The following is a 20,089-nucleotide window of genomic DNA, read 5'->3' on the forward strand; positions in this document are numbered from 1 at the left end:
CTGACATGCTGGGGGTGGAGAGACGAGTTGTCCCCTTTGCCTCTGATCCTGGTTTATCGATACGTCAAAAATGCAGAGCCTCCCTCCTTGGGGTGTGCGCCCAAAACTCCCCGGGATTCAACTAGAGTCATGGTTAATTGCCATTCCTTTGCCGATGACGTCACATCCTTCTTTCCCAGAGAGCTCACTGGCTCCCCCTTGGATTTATTTTGGGTATTGCGCTGGATGGGGGAACACCATCCCGACCGGTTGAGGATTACTCACCGGGGAGCTCAGAGGTGACGTTCTAAGTCTGCCTCATGTGCCTTTGCCTCATCCACCGATGCTGGTTTTTCCAGGGTGGCAGTAGAAAGGTATGACGATCTCATGGCTTCCTCTTCACCGGAAGCCTATTATACGCCCTCGACAATGGCATGGAGCTAAACTGGACCGACACCCTTGAGTCGGAGAAGGAATTAGCATGCATACGAGAAAGAGAGGTATTTGTGTGTGGGTACCCAAACAGGCTGGGCTTGTACTGTCGCACGCGTTCCCAGACTCCCAGCTCATCTGCATGTGTTGGGGCCCAGTTCAACAGCACGGGAATTGTATCCTGAGCGTCCTCCTGCTGGAATTACAAGCTACCGTGGAAGACAGGAACAGACGTTTTAATAAGCCAACTTTTGCTCTCGCTTTTTGGCTTGCTGCGCGTGGCCGTACATGCTGGTGCAGAACCTCTCTCAGCCCGCGGCCCGAATTCCATTCAGAGGAGCTCTTGGGGGCCCCCGAGTTGCTGCAGTGGGCGGATTCAAAGGCAAAGGGGCGTGGCCAAAATAGCAAAAAGCATTCTAGCTAGGGTGACCCTATGAAAAGGAGGACAGGGCTCCTATACCTTTAACAGTTGTATTGAAAAGGAAATTTCAGCAGGTGGCATTTGTATATATGAAGAACCTGGTGAAATTCCCTCTTCATCACAACCGTTAAAGCTGCCCTCTTTTAAATCTGGTCACTCTAGTATAGCTCCTGCAGCTTTAACTGTTGTGATGAAGAGGGAATTTCACCAGGTTCTCCGTATATACAAATGACACCTGCTGAAATTCCCTTTTCTATGCAACTGTTAAAGATATAGGAGCCCTGTCCTCCTTTTCATAGGGCCACCCTAGCTAGAATGCTTTTTGCTATTTTGGGTTGGAGATCAAGACAAAGAAGGGGAAAAGGGTTGCTAGCTGGTGTTTGTTTGTTTGTTTGTGAGCAGTTTGGGGACAGGAGCCACGTGCCTTCTCTTCTCTTCGCAAGAAACACATCATCAAGACAAGCATGCCTCTGAGCATGCACAGAAGGCCTTTTACTCCTCACTAGTTGGCTGCTTATTCATCAGCAAAAAAAGGAGACAGGCATAATCCCCACCCACCCCGTCCTCAAAAGACGCCAAAAGAAACAACGGATTTGCGGAAAATGCGTGTAGGCTAATTTATATGTATATAGGGGCAAATTGAGAAACCGTTAGCAGAATTTAAATAGGAATACAACACATCTCACTATGGTGGAGAACACTGTGGACAGGCAACTCCAAGGTCTCTCCTTCTTTCCTTTCTGACCGTTCTTTATCTGGAAAGCCCTTCAAAAGAGGACACCTTCAAAGAGAGGCCTGCCTCCTGTAAAATAGGATGCACAGCTACCATGACTTCTGAGATTAAGTAACTGGGGTTCTTCCTCATAGATTCTGGCATGCAGAAAAGTGTATTCGCTTTTAAGCAAGGCTGCCAGATTTAATTGGCTTAATTGGCAGATTCAGTAACGAAATCAAAGGGTTGGAGAGTCAAAAACACATGTTAAAAAAAAAGACTGTTCTGAAGTGAAAGTCAAAAACGACATAGCGCCTTCCCACCTGAAAATGAGCAATAGGTTTTGTTATGAAATGGTTACAGGGCCAGTTCCGAATCTGAGCACGCCTTCAATGCTTCCCTTGCTCCTTTGCACGCTTTCCCCCAAATGTACGAATTGTGCAATTGTACATATCACGTGCGTTTTTCGAGATGAGCACATTTTTCTCCCGTGGATTAAAGCGCTTTCGTACGTATTTCATGTGTGTTTGTATGTATATATTTTTAGGCCTACCCATCTTTTCGTGCACATCTGTCAAACACACGTATGCGTTTTTCAAAGGGTTTTTTGTTATCCTCACAACAACAACCCTGTAGGGTAGGTCGTGCTGAGTGTCTGCGACTGGCCCAAAGTCACCCAGTGGGTTTCCATGGCCGAGTGGGGACTAGAACCCGGATCTCCCGACTCCTAGTCCAACACTTTAGCCGCTACACCACACTTTGGTTTGTTCCGTGAATCGCAAACATCACATGCTCAGAAATCAGGAGTGTCAAAGATTTGGGTTTGCAAAGGTTTACTGGCTATTTTCTGATGAATCCATCATTTAGTGCACAGCCTTATTGGAAATATTCGGGCCCGCGTTAGGTTCTGGAACACACGATGATACAAAACCACCACTATCAATGTACCCTAATCCAGACTACTTACAACGTCCCACAAGAAGAATCAACTAGGAATGTGTGAAAAGCCAAGAACATAAGAGGCAGTGTTGTGTAGTGGTTTGAGTCCTGGACTGGGCTTGAGAAGACCCAGGTTCTACTCCCGACTCAGCCGGGAAGCTCACTGAGTGACTTTTGGCCAGTCACTGACTTTCGGCCTAACCTACCTCACAGGGTTGTTGTGAGTATAAAACAGAGAGGAGGACGACCATGTAAGCAAGAGAAGAAAAGTCGGGATATAAAAATAATTATATAAAAAAATAAATTCTGGTCAAAAACAGACCGAAATGAATTCCTCACACATCTCTAGCTAGAGCTACTGAAATTCAAGAGATTTGTGAATTCGGGCATTCGGTTACAGAACAGGTGCTCAATCTGCGAAAAATCCTCAAAAAGGGCAATGTTGCACACATAAAAATTTATCCAGAGATGGATAATAATAATAATAATAATAATAATAATAATAATAATAATAATAATAATAATAATTTATTTCTCGCCTCTCCCTCTGGATCGAGGTGAGGAACAACATAATTTCCCCCTACTAAAGAACTTTTTTTTTAAAAAAAGGACCTTAGGCACAAAAATATGCATTTCTCTATAATTACCTCCAAACAACTATGAGCCGTGTTCAGATGTTGTAAAACCTGCCCCAATTTTGGTCTGGGCACCTGTGTCATTTCAGAGTCAAAATCTCTCATTTTTCTTCAGGACGGAGGCGTGTGCGTTGTGTGGGGTGAGGGCTGCCCTTCCGTACATCCAAGAATCTCTCCGGAAATTCTTGTCTGGCCACCTCTTCTGCATTCAACTGCTATCTCTCTGTGGGCTCAAGAAACAAAAACACAGTTTATTATCCCTGTTGTTATTTCTGCAGACCTTGGAGTTCTCCCAGACCTTCTGATCGCCCCTGCTCATTTATTTATTTTCATTTATTTATTTTATTACATTTATATACCGCCCCACAGCCGAAGCTCTCTGGGCAGTTCACAAAAGTTAAAACAGTAAACATTAAAAAGTATACAAAATTTAAAAACCATCAGAAACATAAAAAACAACAGTATAAAAACAAAACAGGATGCCGTTTTGCCTACAAAACCATTGACACTCTACTCCTGCATGTTAGAAACAGAGAGATTGATTATGAGGCATCGCTCAGCACTGAAACAATTACTTAAAAGGAAACTCGGAACCTAAAACGTTTGTTCCTTGCTGCAAAACGAATTAGTCTTCCATTATATTTACCTACCCTGCAAGGATAAGGACATCAGAAGAGCCCTGCTGGATCAGACCAAGGGTCCGTCTAGTCCAGCACTCTGTTCACATAGTGGCCAACCAGCTGTCGGCCAGGGATGAACAAGCAGGACATGGTGCAACAGCACCCTCCCACCCATGTTCCCCAGCAACTGGTGCACACAGGCGTATTGCCTCGAATACTGGAGATAGCACACAACCATCAGAGCTGGTAGCTATTGATAGCCTTCACCTCCAGGAATTTATCGAACCCCCTTTTAAAGTCATCCAAATTGGCCACCAATCACTACATCTTGTGGCAGTGAGTTCCATCATTTAACTATGCACTGTGTGAAGAAGTCCTTCCTTTTGTTTGTCCTGGATCTCCCACCCATCAGCTTCATGGGATGACCCCTGGTTCTAGTATTTTGAGAGCGGGAGAAAAATGTCTCCCTTTCCACATTCTCCATATACCATGCATAATTTCGTCCACCTCTATCATGTCTCGCTTTAGCCCCCTTTTCTCTGAGCTAAACAATCCCAGTTGATGTAACCTTCTCTCATGGGTGGAGTTTTCCACACCCACCCTTTCCAATCTTCTACCAATCCTTGTTGGTTTGTCTTGCCCTAAAATGAGAAGTTTGAGCTGCAGCTTTCTCCCGCTCTCATCCATTGAACTCATAATCTCTTTCCAAAACAACAACAATAATTTGGATTCAATCTGGTTTATAGAATCATAGAATCATAGAATAGCACAGTTGGAAGGGGCCTACAAGGCCATCGAGTCCAACCCCCTGCTCAATGCAGGAATCCACCCTAAAGCATCCCTGACCGATGGTTGTTCAGCTGCCTCTTGAAGGTCTCTAGTGTGGGAGAGCCCACAACCTCCCTAGGTAACTGGTTCCATTGTCGCACTGCTCTAACAGTCAGGAAGTTTTTCCTGATGTCCAGCTGGAATCTGGCTTCCTTTAACTTGCGCCCGTTATTCCGTGTCCTGCACTCTGGGAGGATCGAGAAGAGATCCTGGCCCTCCTCTGTGTGACAACCTTTTAAGTCTTTGAAGAGTGCTCTCATGTCTCCCCTCCATCTTCTCTTCTCCAGGCTAAACATGCCCAGTTCTTTCAGTCTCTCTTCATAGGGCTTTGTTTCTAGACCTCTGATCATCCTGGTTGCCCTCCTCTGAACCCCCTCCAGGTTGTTCAGTCATTAGTCTTAATGTTCAGTCTTAATGCAGTCATTTCAGCTATTGGAAAAATGCCACCCTCTTTCGTTCTTGAGTGCATCGCTGGGGCACCGTGGAAGACAAGGGTGCCTTGAAGAGAGATCCTTGAAGCTGTGTATGAACAGTTAATAATATATCCAGTTAATAGTAAAGTGAACAGGCCACCTCTCTAGATATATTAATCCTCTCCAAATACTAGTTTGTGCAAACTACGGTCTTTTTTGAGGCTGTGTGTGCAGGGCTGGTCTTAAGGACAGCCAAGCTGGACAGGCGTCTGTGGCACACTGCTGAGAGGGGTGCCTATCAGAGGTATTGACAATGTGGTGTAGTGGTTAGAGCATTGGACCAGGACTCAGGAGACTCAGATACAAGTCCCCATGAAGCTGACTGGATGGCTTTGGGAACAGGCACCGATGCCCAGCCTAACCTACCTTACAGGATTGTCGTGAGGGTAAAATGGAGAGGAAGGCCACGTACAGGACATGGAACAAATAAATAAAGGTGGCAAAGTTCCAACGTATTGCGTCTGGCCCGAACTAGGCTTGCTAGAACATCCTGTCTATTTGCCCTAGAAAAAGAGGTGGTTTTTCCCCTTTCGTGTAAACCAGCGGTGACCAGTTGTGTTTTTCCTGCAAGCGACAGCTGAGCGCGTCGCCCGATGAAATACATTTTCCTGGAGGGATTCCACTTCTCGCCCGTTAACTCGGGCCCAGCCTCTGGGTGAGCACACACCCAAAGCAGAAACTCCTCTCTTGTTTGCTGTTGCTGGTCGATGCGCGAAAACAGCCCTGGTTTTTCCCTCCCTCCCTCACCCCACCCTCCTTTTTTGGTTTGAAACCTATGCTTGCAAAATAAAAGTTGGTTTGTGGATGCCTGGGGCAGGCAGCAACCAGGAAAGAGACAGCGGGGGGGGGGGGAGAATAAATGCTGGATGAGGGCAGTGCCTGTCCAATTGTGGATCTAGAAACCAAACACCACTTTCTCTTAGCTAATGGAGCACTGAGCCTTCTAATCCTCCACCCACCCCTCCCATTCCTCCTGATTCTGGCTACCCTGAGCTATATAAAAAGCGCTGCGTTTCTCCCTTCTTGACATTTTTCCTTGCAAGCGGCCACCTTCAGGGTAAGTGATGATTCTCCTTTGGAAGGGGGCACTGTGCCAGTGGGTGTGGGGTGTGGGTGTGCATCTGTGTGTGCAAAGCCTGCGTTTTCGCACGCAAAGATAAAAGAATCGCGAGAGCCTGTGCATCATTCCTCCGATTAAAAAAGCAAAACCCAGGGGCGTTTATTGGTGGAAGGCACCCCGTTGGGCTGGTGAAAAAAAACCCTCAGCGGATGCGTCGATTTGAGATAGATGGGAAGATAGCCTGCAGTTCGATCAATAAAGCTGCTCTCCTAACCCCTAGGGAGAAAGTCTTACTGAACTCAAAAGAGATTTCCTTCCTCAATCAAAAAGATGCATCGAATCTAACATTCTGTTCTCAGCAGTAGCTAGTCAGTTGCCTCTGGACGTCCGTAAACCAGGGCAGAAAAATGCCCATCCCTGATATACATTCTAAATAAATAATAATAATAATAATAGGTCTGGTTGGTGCATCTGAACATGGGTGTTCCATTATATAGCATAGATAGCACTAATGTGGCAAACAGAGAAGAACAAATCTGTCCACTTCAGATTCTCTCTGTTTCTCCTCCCCTCCCCTCTTACATTCGTTCTGCCTGATCTCTGCGTCGTTTTCCCTATTTTTTAAAAATAGCCCCCAAACCCGTATGCATGCAGGTGTCTCCTGCTATACCCTTTCTGTGTGCGCCATTTTGCCTAACGTTTTGCACCTTTGCAAGCAATTTCTGCGGGCGTTGGGCGTTTCTGTACACACCTTCTCACTCATAAACCGAAGGAAAGCTACATTTTGGTTCGTGTCATGGTTCAGGATGCGCGGATTGGGTGGGCTTGCGTTGAAGTGCAAAGCAAACAGATTTTGACGCCGTCCCGGCTGGCAAATCCCCTTTTCAAAGCCATCTAAGCCATGGGCTCTCATTGCATCTTACCAGATGGGCTATTCCAGCACCACTTCTTAGAGGCCAGCTTCCCTTTGGTGCTTTCTGACTGTCACCTAACTAGCAGCCATTCCGTCAGGCTACCTGAACAGTTTCCATCCCAGCTGGAACTGGAGGCGCCTGAGCTTGCTTCCCCCCTCTTTCCTCTTCCCTCCTCCTCTCTTTTTCCTCTTATGCCATCTCTTTTAGAATTGTAAGCACGAGGGCAGATTCCCTCATACTCCTGACATTTATAAGCTACTCAGGGGGATCTTTTTGGTGTAGTAAAAGGGCTGTAAATAAATATATACATTTTGGCACGATATTTACATCTTCGTCGCTTGCTACCATTGGTTTCACCTTTCGTCTGTCTGTCTGTCTGTCTCTTCTGTTCACAGCGCCCATCCTACGCAGCAAGGATCCCCTGCCATCCATCCCACAAAAAGCCACCCCGTCCCTGGACCAACAGCCCCAGCGAGAAAGGAGAGGGGCCCCCCTCTGCCTCTGTTCCATAGCACTATGGCCAGCGGTGAAATGACAGAGCTGGAGACAGCCATCGAGAAAATTGTCTACATCTTCTTCACATACGCAGCCCGCGAGGGCAAGAAAGGCACGCTGACCGCCGGCGAGTTCAAGGAGCTTGTGACCTTACAGCTACCCAACCTCATGAAGGTGAGCACAGACGTGGGATGGTGTGTGGGGCAAGCGGAGGGGCAGGGGAGAAGGAAGTGTGGAATAGTGGCTAGAGTGCCGGACTGGGAGTCAGGAGATCCGGGTTCTAGTCCCCACTCAGCCGTGGAAGCTCACTGGGTGACGTTGGGCCAGTCACAGTCTCTCAGCCCAACCTACCTCACAGGGTTGTTGTTGTGAGGCTAACATGGAGAGCAGGAAGAGGATTATGTAGGCCGCCTTGGAGGAAAAAAAGGTGGAATAAAAATCAATAAAATAAATAAATAAAATAAAAGCATCCTAAGGACCAATACTGATGCAACACACAGGAGATGTGATTGGATCACCAAGGGTCATAGAATCATAGAATTGTGGAGTTGGGAGGGACCACAAGGATAATCTAGTCCAACCCTCTGCAACGTGCAGGAAAACCAGTTAAACCAACCATGAGAGGCGGCTGTCCAGCCTCTCCTTAAAAACCTCCAGAGACGGAGAGCCCACAACCTCCGTAGGGAGACTGTTCCACTGTTGTACAGATCTTACCGCCGGGACGTTTTCCCGTATGTTTAATCGGAATCTAGGGAGCTGAAACCCATTAATTCAGGTCGTAATTTCTGTGGCCATGGAAAATAGTACTGGAGCATCTTCCCCGTGGGACCTTTTTATGGACCTGAACACGGATAACACGTCTCCCCTCAGCCTCCTTTTCTCCAGACAGAGCATCCCTTCAGCCTGTGCTTCCAAACACAGCTTTTACTGTGCCCAGCCTCAAAGATGGGATTTCATCCAGATTATGTCATCTTCCACATGTAACCCGCCCATATTTATTTTTTTAGAACAGATCCTTTCATCTTTTTTCTAACCCAGGGGAAAAAACGTTATGGAGGGAAAGACAGAAATTGCCACACAACATCTTGATCTGTGGCAGGAGGGAACAACTGTCTGGAACCATCCCTCCTTCCTAAAAACAAATACACACACCTTAAAGCTGCCATGGAGGAGACACATTTCCACATTTGAGAAGAGGAGAGAGACCAAGAGGGAAAGTGCTTAACTCTGTCCTCCATCTTCCTGGCCCCGTTCAGACAACATGCTAAACCATGCTGCTTAACCACAAAATGGTTAGCGGAATGCATTCCATTAACTATTTTGTGGTTAAGCAGCATGGTTTAGCGTGTTGTCTGAACGGGGCCACTGTTTCCCACACCAAAATCTCCTCAGTCTCTTTGTATCAACCCTTCCAGCTCCGTCCGTGAGTTTCAGGATGTTTTCAGGGTTACCAAGGAGACAAGAGTAGCCCGACTCACAGCTTTGCTTACAAGGAGACTAATATATTGGCATATTTCAGCACATTTAGGCATATCTCAATAATAAAGTGGACTGCGAAAGCTTCCTGCACAGAAGACCCTTTGACCAGTCTGGACCCTCTATGGATCATAAGAATCCATGGCAAACGTTTATATTGTGTGATAAACATAAGAACGTCAGAAGTGCTATGCTGGATCAGACCAAGGGTCCATCTAGTCCAGCACTCTGTTCACACAGGGGCCAGGCAGCCGTCGGCCAGGGATGAACAAGCAGGACATGGTGCAACAGCACCCTCCCGCCCATGTTCCCCAGCAACTGGTGCACACAGGCTTATTGTCTTGAATACCGAAGACAGCACACAGCCATCAGGGCTAGTAGCCATGGATAGCCTTCGCCTCCAGGAATTGATCCAACCCCCTTTTAAAGCCATCCAAACGGGTGGCCAACACTACATCTTGTGGTAGTGAGTTCCATCATTTAACTCTGCGCTGTGTGAAGAAGTCCTTTCTTTTATTTGTCCTGGATCTCCCACCCATCAGCTTCATGGGATGACCCCATTGGGTTCTAGTATTCTGAGAGAGGTAGAAAAATGTCTCCCTATCCAAATTCTCCACACCAGGCATAATTTTGTCCACCTCTATCATGTCTCCCCTTAGCCTCCTTTTTTCCAGGCTAAACCATCCCAGTTGATGTAACCTTCCCTCGTAGGGGAGATGCTCCAGCCCCTGAATCATTTGAGTTGCCCTTTTCTGCACTTCTTCCAGCTCTATAATATCCTTTTTTAAGTGTGGTGACCAGAACTGTACACGGTATTTTAAAGTGTGGTCGCATCATAGATTTGTATAAGGGCAGTACGATACTGGCCGTTTTATTCTCAAGGCACTACTTGGCATTTCTTTGGCACACGCAAGCGCATCCCCTTCATTCAGGTGCACTTACTAATTGGATGGATGGGGTATTATGGCATGGCCTCTCGATACCCCGACACTGGAATGTCAGCTCGCTAGAGCCTCCAGTTACAATAGCAGGCTACATAGATAAGACACCTGTTGTTCTCATGAGATCACTGTAATTGTGCTTTTGACCCATCTTTCCCATAACACAAAGGAATGTTGCTGACGTGTACAGAAGGCAATGACAGTTTGCTAGCTTAGAAACAGAAGCAGCCATTTACCCAGAAGCCTTTGCGGGCAGCCATGGTTCGCCAGCCTCCAGGCCATACACTCTCTCACGGAGGGGCTGCCCTGCGGGGAATGAATTTCTTTTCCACCACCACCACTCCAGAAGGATTAATAGCAACGGGGACGATTTAACTCTAGGAAATGGCCCCATATAAAGGGTTTAAAAAAACAACATAGCTGTCCTACTTCAGTTCTGTTTTAAAATCAATTTAAAAACAAAAAAACCATGCAAACAGATCACACACCTCCCATGGCGAGTTGGTTTCAGTCGGCGTACGGCGCTTGATAGCGTTTTAATATTGGTTCGCGGTGCGCCTTGATGGTAAATTTCTGTTGGATTTTATAATGCAACATTTGCCCTTTTTAATCCCCACTTCAGCGTGGTGGGGGCCACAATTTTGTAATACCCCCCCCTTGGGAATTGTGTCTGATGTTTCAGTTATACTGTTTTCAATGCCAGATTAAAAGCTTTTTATTTGTCCTAAAAGGATTCTTAAGCCTTTCAAATCTACTTTTGTATTCGTTGGGGTGATCTCTGGTAGGGTTTTTTTTTTTTTTTGAGGGAGGCTGAAAAGCAGGGTAAAACTGTTGTAAATGAAAGAATTCAAAAATGTGATAGCCACTCTTTTCACTCAAATCCTACAAGCACTTCAGACTGCAGACAGGGAGTTCCTTGTGACGGAAGGCATTTCCAACCCCTTTCCTACAAAGGCTCCGCACATAGAAAACTAGCCAGTCAAGACAAAACGAGGTTAGAACCCTGACACCCTACTTTTCTATGAGGAAGGATTTGTTCATTCTTACGTAGAAGCTTACACACACACTCCATGCAGTCTGATGTGGTATATCCAGAAGCATGTTTAACAGAAAGCTTGCAAGAAACTGGACCACATGTATCGTCATGCGCAGGGTTACACAAATAGAAACGGCAGCAGCTGTAATGACCACGTCTTGCAACAGCAAATTCCAGAAATTATTTATGCATCATATGAAGTTGTTCTTCCTTTTGTCTGTTCTGAGCTTGTGCCTGTCAATCATTTCTACTGGGGTGACTGAGCTATGTGATGATTCAATGCCATTTATTTATTTATTTATTTTGCTCATTCCCAATCTGACCAATCACTCATATTCCCTCCATCATGACGAGAGAAGGAGGACATCACATCCTCTTTCTTCCTGTTCTCTCCAGTTCATTCATCCTATTTACCTTCGTTCCCCTGGCCCAGTGCCCGCCAGATGTCTTGGATCCAGCTGTCTGGGGATGATGGGAATTGTAGGCTGTCTAGCATAGTAAACATAGTTCTCCAAGTGTGTAGCCAAAAGGGCACCCCCCCACACACACACACACACAAATGAAAGAGGGAGATATCAGCTCCCGGGGGGGATGTTTACAGTTTACCACTTCTCTCCCCTTAAATTAACCAACTCCCAGCCTGCCCACCAAAGCGATGGCCTGCTCCTGTTGTTCGCCCCTTGGCTCCGGTCTTTAGAGATAGATTGCTCCTGTGCCAGGAGGCTCGTCCTAGCAATCTCCCACTGGTCCTCTCCGGCTTTCCCTTTCCCTTTTGCAGGATGTGGGGGATCTAGACGAGAAGATGAGGAGCCTGGATGTCAACAATGACGAGGAGCTGAAATTCGGGGAGTACTGGAGGCTGATCGGGGAGCTGGCCAAGGAGATCAAGAGGGAGAAAGTGGGCAAGAAGAAGTGAGAGGCATTTGTATGAGAGAGAGAAAGAGAGAGAGAGAGAAAGAGAGAGAGAGAAAGAGAGAGAATGTGCATGCATGTGAAACTGACAGGCGGGACCATGAGTATTTCGGGTGGCTGGGGGTGAGGCAGGTACCAGGATATATAAACCTATCTGACAGTAGGTTGCAAATTCCAAATAAAAGACTTTACTCTGAGGTGGCGTTGCTTGTTCCTTGCTTGGCAGTTGGGACAGAAGTGATGGGGTGTCAGAGCCAGGAGTTAGGCAGCCACTGAGCAAGAGTCAGGGAATACGGCTGTTGCCTCCAACCTGAACAGGAAGCTGTCATAGGGTCCTTCCTGCCTAGGAGGGCCGCGTGACTCCAATGTGGGTAAACGGAGTCACTGTGCAACCCCAAAAATATTCGTCGCCCTGCGCATGCTCCGATTTGCAGCCCTGGTGGCCGATGCAATGGGGCGACAGCAGACAAACCAGTCTGTTCCCAGTTTAAGGCCCATCAGCTCCCAATACGCAACCCGGCTCCCTATTCTCAACTTTTCATAGTTGAGATTCCTGTTCCTGTGCCACCCCTTTTGCTTCCCCGGATCCATCCCTCATCCCTCTTCTTCTTGAGAAACTGGGGTGTTAAATGCCACCCCACAGAAGTTGGGGGAGAAAAGTGAGCAATGCCCCCCGCCCCCAAGAAGGGGCCAACAGGCAACCTGTCCTGCTCAGTGAGTTCTGAGCCATGCAGGATTTTATTGGGCCAAGCTGTCGAAACTTGACTCGCTGGGGCAGAGGCGCACGACGCAGTACAACCTTTTGCTGCGGTAATCCCAGGGCTGATCTGGAAGCCTTTACAGTCCGAGAAAGAGGCGCAGATAAGAGATTACAACAACGCCGTCCTTCGCCCCGAATCAGTTCGTGAGCATCATGACAAAAGAGCCGAGATCAGCCCTGGGTTCAGTACACCGAATAAATCCAAACAGGTTTAAAGCACCAGTGAATGCTGGAGGCTTTGCGGGTTACAAAGACGTTGTTTCCAGCAGAATCGGCTGCCCATTGCTCTGGTTAAAACCCAGGGAGATGCCTGCTAAAGATCACCATCAGCCATTTGTTCCCGGCAGGGAAACCTTAGCTTGCAGACAGTGGCTGGGCTTCACTGGCTACCTCTGAACCGCTCTCTTTAGTAGATCTTAGGGCACCCCTTTGAAACCCCTCTTCTGCAGGGTTCTCCGCCTACAGCCCTGTTTCCATTTCTTTGGGGAAAACTTCAGCCATTTTAAAAAAAAAAACTCTGAAAACTTGAGAGTTCCCCCAAACTTTCTGATACCTCCCCCAGAACTTGCTCCAGGTTGGGCAAGACACCCCGATGGAGCTCCTTCCTCTGGGGGTCTACCTTTTCCCCACCATTGTCACCAGCTCCTCCTCCTCCTCCTGGCACCCAGGCAGAGAGACAAGGAACGAGTTGGCCAGGGCGTCTCGTGCCCCTCATTCTCACCTCCACCGTTGTCTGGGTCAGAAGCAGGCAAAATGAAGAGGAGGCGCAAATCCAGGGGGCTTTTGCCTGTGGGCTCCTACCTGAGTAAGGCCCCTCAGCAGGTGCTCATCTGTGTCTACCTTTGATGCCAGCCCTGTACCTGCTGCTTGCATGTGGGTAATGCTATATGGCCAACATAACCATCTATACAGCCCTCTCTGGCTCGGGTCCAGGTTATCTGAAAGACCGTATTCTCCCATACAAGCCTGCCCATGCTCCGAGATCTCCTGGGGAGGCCTTTCTCTCAGTCCCACCAACATCCCAGGCACGCCTGAGGGGTACGTGGGACAGGGCCTTCTCGGTGGCTGCTCCAAGGCTCTGGAACTCCCTTCCCAGGGAGGCCAGGCTGGCTCCCTCTGTGCTACAGTTTCAGAGGCAGGCAAAAACGTTTTTGTTTCAGCAGGCTTTTGGAACTAGACTGGACCTGTGTTAACGTATTGGATCCCACCCACCCTACTTTTTAACCTGTTCCAGTTTTTAATTTTTTTTTAACAGGTTTTTAATTTTACTGTAGGTTAAATTCTATTTTAACTTTTGTAATTTATATTTATAGGTTTTAATTGTACATGTTTTAATCTTGTAAACTGCCTCAAGTCCCAGTACTGGGGAAAAGGTGGGATATACGTAAAATAATAATAATAATAATAATAATAATAATAATAATAATAATAATAATAACAACAACAACAACAACAATAACCCTGAGTCTGCAGACTAGAAACAGAGGAGGAGGTGATGAGGTATCGCTGGACAGACGGTGCTGAAAGGAGTCTTTAAAAAGGACTCTGCAAAACAAGGTCTATCTCCCTTATCTTTACATACCTTGCAGAGATGGGAGCAGGGTGAAATGGTCAAGAAATACTTTTGTAAGCCGCCGTGAGAGCCTTTTTTGGCTGAATGGCGGCATAAAAATCCTTAAATAAATCTCCCTTCCTTTATCTGACATCTCCCTAAAACGACATGTTTTAGCTGCAGCTTTTCCCTGTTCTTATCGTCTGAGCTTGTAATCCCTTTCCAAAACAATGACGACAATCGCGTTTCAATCCGGATTAAAGCGGCCATTACAAATCTTGGGGGAGAAAGGGGACTGTGCCCCCACCCTCCTCGAACCTATCCATCATCAGATCTCGGGCGCTTCTCTGGGGGTGTTTCAGCAAAAGATGTCTGTCCCCCTCCCCCTCCCCAGGACGGTCTAAAGCAGTGGTTCCCAAACTTTTTCAGGTCACTGCCTCCTTGGTTCCACAAACTCATGCCCAGTGCCCCCCTACCTAGGGTGACCATATTTGGGAAACCAAAAAAGAGGACACCTAGTGTGTGTGTGGGAAGCAGCTTTCTGAGTCCTGCAGAAAGTACGTTATTCCCCCGCCACCTTAAAGAACCCGATTGGAGTGGAGGAGGGGAAAGGATTTCATTCTGCACCACCACCATCCACTCCAATTGGGGCCTTTTCTATAATGTCCACGAATGACCCACTTTCCCCTTTAAGACCTCAATTGGAGCTCGGGGTGGGGGAATGACGTGCCTCAAGAAAGCATGTCATTCCCTCCTGCCTTGCTAATGGCAGCCTTAAACATTATCTGTCCTGAATCTCCCACCCATCAGCTTCATGGGATGACCCTGGTTCCAGCATTAGAAATATAAATGAAATACGAACATAAGAAGAGCCATGCTGGATCAGACCAAGGGTCCATTGCTATCATGAAAGAGATTTGAATTCTTACAGCTTCCTGACTTGAATCTAGCACATTTCCTGGAGAGCTGTATATCTTTTTCCCCATGCTAATAATTCTGAAACAAAAGGGAACAGGGTAACTGGATTCTAAGAAAAATACTTAAGTGCTTTGAGGCATTACTTATGAGTGAGTGGGTGTTTGTCATAGATATTTCCTTCATTTAAAAATAAATAATCCTGGTCTAGTAAGACTAAGGGCGGTCATACACATGTCTACTCAGAAGTAAGCCTCAGTGAGTTCAATGGCACTTACTCCAAGGTAACTGAGTATAGGATTGTCACCTAGGTGTCCTTCTGGGAAGAGAGCTTTGAGAGCTATGAATCTAAAGGCTTGACACACCTAGTCCATCTTTTTCCCTTAATGTTTCTTTTTCCCCTGGAGAGAGAAAAATGACAGGAGAGGTGGAAAAACACAGGAGTAACACAAGTGGAAGACACTGTCCTCCGGACCCCCTGTAAAATATTGTACTGTGTGTGATTGTGGGGCATGCATGGATGTCCTCGTGCAGACATGGAAGGGGCCAAGCGGTGCTTCTGCACCCCATTTGAACCCCTCCGGAGGTCTTCAGTCTCCGCGCGAGATGGTGGCTGCCCCCCCCTCCCATAGGATTTGCGAAAGATAATCAAAAATTGATTATTATTTATTACTTATTCTTGCAATTTAAAATAAATTTAGCAGTTTCAAGTTTTGAGCTTTTTTGTTTTTTCTACAACACATCTGTTCTTAAAAATTGAAGTTGACAATTTTTTGGGGGGGGGGAGGAGGGGTGCAAGTAGCTCACCTTGCCCGGGGCGCAAAGTAGTCTAGCACTGGCCCTGGGTCAATCTAGTCCAGTACTGTGTTCACACAGTGGCCAACCAGCTGTTGGCCAGGGACCAACAAGGCAGGACAAGGTGCAACAGCACCCTCCCACCCATGTTCCCCAGCAACTGGTGCACACAGGCTTATTGCCTCAAATACTGGAGATGGCTCACAGCCATCAGGGCTAGTAGCCATGGATAGACTTTGCCTCCAGGAATTTGTCCAACCCCCTTTTAAAGCCATCCAAATGAGTGGCCATCACTACATCTTGTGGTAGTGAGTTCCATAGTTTAACTACTTCCTTTTATTTGGCCTGAATCTCCCACCACTCAGTTTCAACAGCACCCTCCCGCCCATATTCCCCAGCAACTGGTGCACACAAGCTTACTGCCTCAAATACTTCTAATGGTCCATGAGACGCGTTTTAAACTGTATAATGATTTTTCACGGTAATTGTGTACAGCGTCAATTTGCTAAGGTGCAACACACTTTGCTTGTGTTCTCTTCTTTTTCATTATTCTTTGTTTCCCTGCAAGCTTTGACCGAGCGGGGTCAGATCTACACCAAGCCGGTTATGACACTTGGAAAACGGTTTGAAAACTGTATATGGAGTGTGTCCTGGGCCCCAACAGTTGTCACTACTGTTATAAACTGTTTTAAAGCGGTCATGTAGATTAGCCACCGAAGCACACATTCCTTGGACGCCTTCGGCTGAGCTTCCAAAACGCAGACTCCGCCTTTTGTGCACTGTTTCCGACCCGTGCAACGGAAGCGTTAGTTTTTCTCCCTCGGGGGACTCCCGTTTCTTTGCAGATGTTGGAATCCAGCCAAGGAAAACGGGGGTTCGCGGGGGAGAAAAACTAACGCTTCCGTTGCGCGGGTCCGAAATAGCGCACGAAAGGCGTAGTTTACGGACGGACGGCAAGAGCCCGGATGTTGAACTTTGCCTCTGTCAACAAGTAGGGAAACGATGGAAACAGAATGAGAACTCGGAATGCAAATGGGGGGAGAGCAGAGGGGGGAATGGCTGTGGGCGGGACTGTCTGGCTCTGCGAAGAGAAACCAAAACCAGAATTCCTTTAGCGAATGTCCTTCTGATCCCACCTATTCACACACCCCTCCAAGGCCTGATTCCAGCTACTTTGAGCTGTATAAATAAAGAGCTCTGGACAGCTCCTTTCACCCATTTTTTCCCAACGAACATCCACATTTGGGGGGTAAGTGACAATTCCCCTTTGGAAGAGGGCACCGTGCCAGCGTGTGTGTGTGTGCGTGTGCGTGCGTGCGTGCGTGCGTGCAAAAAGGCTGTTTCCCCTTGCTCCTGCCCCGAATTTGAGTCATCCTGCTTTTATTTATTAAGCTACCAGACAGTAAAAAGGATCTTGGGGGTTGGATAATCCTTCAAGCGGCATTTAAGCGATTAAAAACCAACGCTGGCACATTAATCGCTTCTGTGCACATCAGTGGACGGGGTGCTTTAAAGTTTAAACCTCAGCGGACGTGCCCGTTTCAGAGGTCTGCAGAAAGCACGGGATGGCCGGATTTGGGCAAATCAGGGCGCGATCTGAAAACTTTGACTTGCTGGAGAGTAAGCCCCGGGGAACTCAAGAGAGATTTCTTTCTGATTAAATATTCATTTAAAAAAAGAAATCAACGTGAAAATCCTCATGCACTTGTGTGTGCATTTCTCTAAATCTATGCATTTTCATGTGCTGTTTTACCTAATGTACGGATTTCCACAAGCAATTTCATCTGGGCACTATATATTTCCACCTGCCTTCCTGTTTCTCTCTCTAACCTGCTCACTTCTCCCATCTCTTCGGTCCACAGCACCCATCTTGCACAGCAGACGAGACGTGGTGCCCGTTCCATGAAAACCCTTGACCAACAACCCTAGCAAGGAAGGAGAGGAGCCGTCCCTGGGCTCCGTAATATCATGGCCAGCACAGAGTGGACAGAGGTGGAGAAGGCCATCCAGAAAATCGCCAACGTCTTCACAACCCACGGAGGCAAGAAGGGCATGCTGACCACTGGCGAATTCAAGGAGCTTGTGGCCTTACAGCTCCCTAACCTCATGAAGGTGGGCCTGGATTGTGGAGAGGGGAGAGGCAAGCAATAGGGTAGCCAGAATGCTGGACCAGACAGACCTTTCCTTTGTACTCTTCACTCCTTACTCTTCATATCTACCCATACTTCTCCTTGAAGTCACTCGTTCTTCGCGCCTTCCTCCCAGGGGCCTTTGTCCTAACCTTTCCACTCCAAGAGCATTGCACTCGTGTTATGCTCATGTGCTCTGCAGGATGACATATGGTCGTAACTGTTTATCATGCAAACTACAGTCAGGCCCTCGTATCATCCGGCGAGAAGCTGGACCACACACATAGGGCCAACACAAACATAAACAGCCAATGCCATCAGGAACACACCTTGCAACGGAGAATTCCAGAAGTGAATTATACATAGTAAGGAGAGACACTTCTTACTCACTCAGATTTTGCATAATCTGAACTTACTACGGTCAGTCAGTTTTACAGAGCAGAAAGGTGACTCCTCCGTCTCCCTGTTCTTTCTCTCTCTCTCTCCCTCCCTCCCTCCACACTGTTCATCCTATACATCAGCCATCCACAAACTAGCACCTTCCAAATGTTTTGGATCCAGCTGGCTCTGGGTGATGGGGGTTGTAGTCCAACACATATGAAAGGAGCCTTCAATTCTGGACCCAATGTTCCTTGAAAACCTCCATTCCACCATATATTCTTTTAATTGTCGAATAGCTCTGATGCATACAAGGACAGCCTTGCTGGGTGGACATAAGGAGAGCCCTGTTGGATCAGACCAAGGGCCCATCTAATCCAGTATTCTGTTCACACAGTGGGGAAACCCACTGTATGCCCGGGGGAAATCCACAACCAGGACAGACTAAAAGGGTGCACTCAAATCCCAGTATTCTCTTTCTAAGAGCAGGATGCTTGCCCACAAAAGCAACGCCCGCCTCCACTATTTGCTGCCAACACCCAGTCTTCAGAGCTAGCTTGCTCCTGTGCCAGGAGGTTCATCACAGCAATCTCGCACCAGCCCCCTCTGACTTTCCCTTTCCTCTTTGCAGGACGTGGGGGATCTAGAGGAGAAGATGAAGAGCTTTAGGATCGACTGTGACAACGGGTTGAGCATTGAAGACTTCTGCCAGCTTATCAGGGAGCTGGCCAAGGAACTCAAGAAGGAGAAAGTGGGGAAGAAGAAATGAGATGTGTGTGTGTGTGTGTGTGTTAGGTAATGTGAGATAAAAATCTACATGGCAGCAGATAGTAATTTCCAAATAAAAGACTTTACTCTGAGGTGGCGTTGCTCGTTCCTTGCTTGGCAGGCGGGACAGAAGGGATGGGGTGTCAGAGCCAGGAATTAGGCAGCCACTGAGCGAGAGTCAGGGAATACGGCTGTTGCCTCCAACCTGAACAGGAAGCTGTCATAGGTCCTTCCTGCCTAGGAGGGCCGCATGAGGGCGGCGTGACTCCAGTGTGGGTAAACGGAGTCCCCACGCAACCCCCAAAATATTCATCGCCTTGGAAATGCTCTGATTCGCAGCCCTGGTGGCCGACGCAACGGGGCGACAGCACACCAACCGATGGGTTCCCAGTTTAAGGCTCATCGTCTGCCAATATTTATTTTATTATGATTAAATTTATATACTGCCCCATAGCCGAAGCTCTCTGGGCAGTTTCCAAAAGTTAAAACCGTGAACATTAAAAAGTATACAAATTTAAAACCATCAAAAATATAAAAACAACAGCGTAAAACAGTATCCATTTTAAACAACGACAATTCTGGGGTCTATTAAAAAACAAACAGACTTCGCATATGTTGTTAAAGGCTGTTAAATGCCTGGGAGAAGAGAAGAGTCTTGACCTGGCGCCAAAAAGATAACAATGTTGGTGCCAGGCGGGCCTCATCGGGGAGATCTTTCTATAATTGGGGGGCCACCACTGAAAAGGCCCCCTCCCTTGTTGCCATCCTCCAAGCTTCCCTCGGGGTAAGCACTCGGAGGAGGACCTTAGATGTTGAGCGCAGTGTACAGGGAGGTTCATGCCGGGAGAGGCATTCCGTCAGGTATTATGGTCCCAAGCCATGTAAGGCTCCATAGGTTAAAGCCAGCACCCAATACGCA

General features: G+C 47.3%; 2 protein-coding genes across 5 annotated transcripts in view; both read left to right on the top strand.

Moving 5' to 3' along the window:
* Positions 1–419: 419 nt before the first annotated feature.
* LOC134412125 (protein S100-A13-like) overlaps positions 420–20,089 on the top strand; it is a 344,998-nt gene continuing 325,328 nt past the window's right edge. For 2 of the 4 annotated variants that reach the window (XM_063145928.1, XM_063145927.1), the window contains exons 1-3: positions 5,901–6,096; positions 7,409–7,682; positions 11,740–11,886. In XM_063145928.1, the coding sequence (XP_063001998.1) occupies positions 7,530–7,682; positions 11,740–11,877 (291 nt within the window). In that variant the 5' untranslated portion in view covers positions 5,901–6,096; positions 7,409–7,529 and the 3' untranslated portion in view covers positions 11,878–11,886. Of the gene's footprint in view, positions 480–5,900; positions 6,097–7,408; positions 7,683–11,739; positions 12,066–20,089 lie in introns of those variants that run through there. The other 2 variants (XM_063145926.1, XM_063145925.1) reach the window with 2 other exon arrangements.
* LOC134412126 (protein S100-A13-like) lies at positions 17,025–19,256 on the top strand. Its single transcript, XM_063145929.1, has 3 exons — positions 17,025–17,144; positions 17,758–18,007; positions 19,034–19,256. The coding sequence occupies exons 2-3, from the start codon at positions 17,864–17,866 to the stop codon at positions 19,169–19,171; spliced, it is 282 nt and encodes a 93-aa protein (XP_063001999.1). The 5' UTR covers positions 17,025–17,144; positions 17,758–17,863; the 3' UTR covers positions 19,172–19,256.

Source organism: Elgaria multicarinata, chromosome 21 (assembly GCF_023053635.1).
Source record: "Elgaria multicarinata webbii isolate HBS135686 ecotype San Diego chromosome 21, rElgMul1.1.pri, whole genome shotgun sequence".
In the NCBI taxonomy this organism is placed as follows: domain Eukaryota; kingdom Metazoa; phylum Chordata; class Lepidosauria; order Squamata; family Anguidae; genus Elgaria; species Elgaria multicarinata.